At 34.5% G+C, this 4,040-nt stretch overlaps 1 protein-coding gene across 1 annotated transcript; it reads right to left on the bottom strand.

Annotated features, from left to right (window-relative positions):
• Window positions 1-1,112: 1,112 nt before the first annotated feature.
• Window positions 1,113-1,970, bottom strand: LOC106314886 (protein FAR1-RELATED SEQUENCE 5-like). Its single transcript, XM_013752692.1, has one exon. It carries the CDS (start codon window positions 1,968-1,970, stop codon window positions 1,113-1,115), a length of 858 nt encoding a protein of 285 aa, XP_013608146.1.
• Between the last annotated feature and the right edge of the window lie 2,070 nt (window positions 1,971-4,040).

The raw sequence follows: 4,040 nt of genomic DNA, 5'->3' as shown, positions 1-4,040 counted from the left end.
ATACAATAAAAGATCTACTTCGAGTAATTGCGAGAAAAATGACCCGCTATGTAATGTCGAATTTGTGGCGCAACAGATAATTGGGTACTAGGAGTGAGAATTGGTTCCTAAATGATTTATCAAATTTTAAAATATTAACATATAACTAAATTATAAATATTTTACATAATAATTTTTTTACCTGGGATACTTGAGAGAAAAATGACTCATTATATAAAAAAGGACCGGTGGTAGCAAAAGATGGCTGGGTATCAGGAGTACAAGTTGATTCCTGGAGCATTTATAAATTTATTATACATATAATTATTAGTCACATTTCGATGTCAAATTGACATAGACCAAAAACGAATAATATATATCAATACCTGAAATGATAACTTTTTCTTTGCTCTAGCCTTACTTGATGATTTTGATGTACCACAATTTTTCTTTTCAAGAACACCTTTAAACCGACCATGGGATCCGACTTTTTGGTTCTTCGGTCGCCCACATGGATTTTTCCTTTTTATTCCACGTACATTCGGAATGTCTTCATCTCCTTCTTCTTCTTCTTCTTCCACAAGTTTATCCTCTAAACTATGGAGGATCCATTTATTAGCTCTCACAAGTTCCTTTTTTTTTTCCTCCAGTTTTTTAAGCAACTCAACCGCATCTTCATCAGCACACAATGTCAGTTCTATATGTTCAGCGGCAACAGATGCAATCTCACGGAAAGTACGACAAATATGACTATATCGCTTTCCAATTGATTGCTTCACTGCTTCATTGGGTATCTCTGAATGGTAATGAGATAGGGTCCATGCTTTTGCCTCTTTGCTCCATCGATTCAGAATGTAAGTAGGTGGAATTCTTCTAACATTCTTTTTGTCCAACACTTTCAATGCATGACGGCATAAGATCCCAACAAATGAAAACTTCATACAACTACAATGTACTGTTTGGTTTGCAGCATCATACTTAACCAAATGCTCTCGTGCAGCACCACGATAAGATACATTGTATTCATACACCATCTCAGACTTACAGGTCTTTTTTGCAACATAATCACCGATGACTGTGTATTCCTTTTGGAACAAGGTAAACACTTCTGGTGTATACACTTCTTCTGCATGCTACAACATTTCTACACAAGCAACTAATACCGGCGAAGTATGCATCATACCGAAGTCAGCAACTAATTCTTTGTATCGCCTATCATCCAACACTCTCTCATAGTGTTTAAAGAAGGTCAACAAGTTAAAACTGCACTTCAAGTATCTTTTCAAAATACTGTTCATACTTTCGCTAAACTGTATACTCACCATATCGCCTGTAAAAGTATGTCGGCCATATACCATTGCCCATTTTTCTTTCACCTCAAACAAATTCTTCAACCATTTATTCTCTGCCAGCTTATGCTTATTGAGCATATCACTCCATGCCAATAACCAATCTTCTTCTTCCTCATGGTCATATACACACTTTCCAAAATCCATGGCAAACTGGCCTGGTCCGTGAAATACACGGCTCAAATTCTTTGCAGCATTTAGGTAAATATGCCAGATACATAACCTATGTTTTGTTTCTGGAAACACCTTCACTATTGCATTCGCCATTGCTGCACACTGGTCTGTAAGAATTGTTTTTGGTTGTCTTCCAGACATTGCTCCAAGAAAAGTCTCAAAAAGCCACTTAAAAGACTCAGTGGTTTCATCATATAAGAGAGCAGCTCCGAACACAACAGTTTGCTTATGATGATTCACCCCGACAAATGGAGCAAACGGTCTATCATAATCATTATTTTTATAAGTTGTGTCAAAGCAAACAACATCACCAAAGAGATTGTAATCGCTAATAGACCGATCATCCGCCCAGAAGATATTAGTGATCATATCGTCCTTATCATGTTGGATTGAATAAAAAAATGATGAATTATCTTCTTTCTTTTTCTGAAAGTACTCCAAAACTGCTCCAGCATCTCCTTTTACCATTTCTGCCATACGCTTACGGTATATGTAATTGCGATAGTCTTTCTCCAAAAAACCCAGATTTTCTCTCCCCCCCAACTTCCAAGCTCATCATTTCAACGGTTGATTTTGCTGAAATTCCTGACAACTCGGCATCATCAGCATGCTGTTTTTGAGAGACAGTGACTGCTCGATTTCCCTTCAGCAAATGCTTCATAGGTGTCCTCACTAAATCATGGTTATGATTCGGCTCGAAAGACACAATCTTATATCTTCCACTAGTCTGAAGGTAGCAATCCATATGAGCTTTACAACCACACCTTGTGACTGGTCGGGTGTAAGATCTCTTGACCTTAGGTTCCTTCCTAACCCCCTCTTTTGAGCATACATAAAGAAACCTTGCCACCTTTCCATCTTCTTTTCTTTTTTCGCCGTCCTTTGTTTCCTTACATTGAAACCATGATTGCTTGCATACTTACTATAAGCTATATAGGCAGTCTCATCTGAACTAAACTCCATTCCAATACAAAGTTCATCTTTCTTTTCATTCTCATTGTTTTCTTCTAAAGCATCAGCATCTTCTGTTTCAAGCTGAATCTCTTTAGTGGCTATTTCGTATTCTTCCTCAAATTCACTTAGTGAAACATCACTTTCACCGAGTGATACGTCGTCTTCTTCTTCGCTTCTAAATGCCTGTTTTAGTTTAAAAAAAAAGTCAGACTCTCAATAATAACAAATTATTCCTTTGCATGCCAACGAAGCTAAACTAAAAAACAATTAGTATTATGTCCTCAACTCCTCATCTTGTTGAAGTCACGTATATAATTATATTATGTGTTCATATAAACAACGTGACAAAAGAAAGAAGTTAATTCATCATAGCTGTCATTGTCCAGCATCCTAACATCGCATGTTCACAGCATAATCTTTGCTTTGACCTAATTCATCATAGCAGTCAACGTTACAAAATAAATTTGACTATATCCCATCTTGTTGAATTCACTAGAGCCTTTCTCTAAAGTAGTGGCTCTCTAGTGTAGATAACAATTTTTGCTTAAATAAAAGAGAAGCGAAAACAAAAACAAAAACTCTTAAAATAGATGAATTTGGAGAAACACAAAACTTAGCATGAGCAACGAGGGAGGAAACAAGCCAGAACATCAAACCGAAATCTCACCTTTTCCTCGTCTTTCTTCTTCTCAAGGTTAGACATGTCGTGCTTAAGAAATCCTAAAAGCTAAAACTCAATTTTTCTCGTATCTTTTCTGTAGTCGATGAAGAAAAAGTCGACGGCGTTAAGTTTATCTTTTTCCTTTTTATTCTGTAGATAAATATATTTCTAATTTTTTAACTTTTTGTTTTCTAAAAACTGAATATGAGTTGGCAAGATATTATTGGGTAGGTGAACCTATAGGTTCACTAAGGGGGTGAACCTAAGAATTTCTCAAGAATAAATGTGCTCTATTTATTGTGTGTAATTGCTATTTTTGTTTTTAGTTTATCCATATTGTCTTTTAATAAAAAATAAACTTTAGCCACAATTAATACAAACTAAAATATTTAATAGTAAATAATATTTCAATACCTGAATACTCAAAACATATAATTTTTTTGAAATAGAAGTATAAATCATAACAGAAATACTAATTGGTAATATTATAATATTTCAATACCTGAATACTCAAAACATATATATTATTATCTTCTTTTTCTATACCATATAACATCTATTTCGTTTATCACAACTTTTATCCAATAGTAGTTTTATATCATATTTTTCATAAAGTCATATGAAAAGAAAAATGAATTATTGTATATCCATTAAGATAAATTAAGGTAATCAAATTATTTATGTAGCTCATTTACAGAAAATTTTTTTATTTATTTAGCTTGTATATACACTACAAGAAAACAGCGGTATTCTGACGGACATTCCGACGGAAAATGAAATCCTCAGAATTTTCCGAGGATATTCCGAGGAAACCCAAAATTTGGTTTCCTCGAAATTTCCTTGAAATATACCGACGGAATTCCGAGGAAATATCAATCCGTCGGAATATTCTTATGAAATACCGAGGAAAAATGTATTCTTCG

This window comes from Brassica oleracea, chromosome C9 (assembly GCF_000695525.1).
Source record: "Brassica oleracea var. oleracea cultivar TO1000 chromosome C9, BOL, whole genome shotgun sequence".
NCBI lineage: Eukaryota > Viridiplantae > Streptophyta > Magnoliopsida > Brassicales > Brassicaceae > Brassica > Brassica oleracea.
Note: the sequence above shows the minus strand (reverse complement) of the source record. Positions and strands in the feature narration are given on the sequence as shown.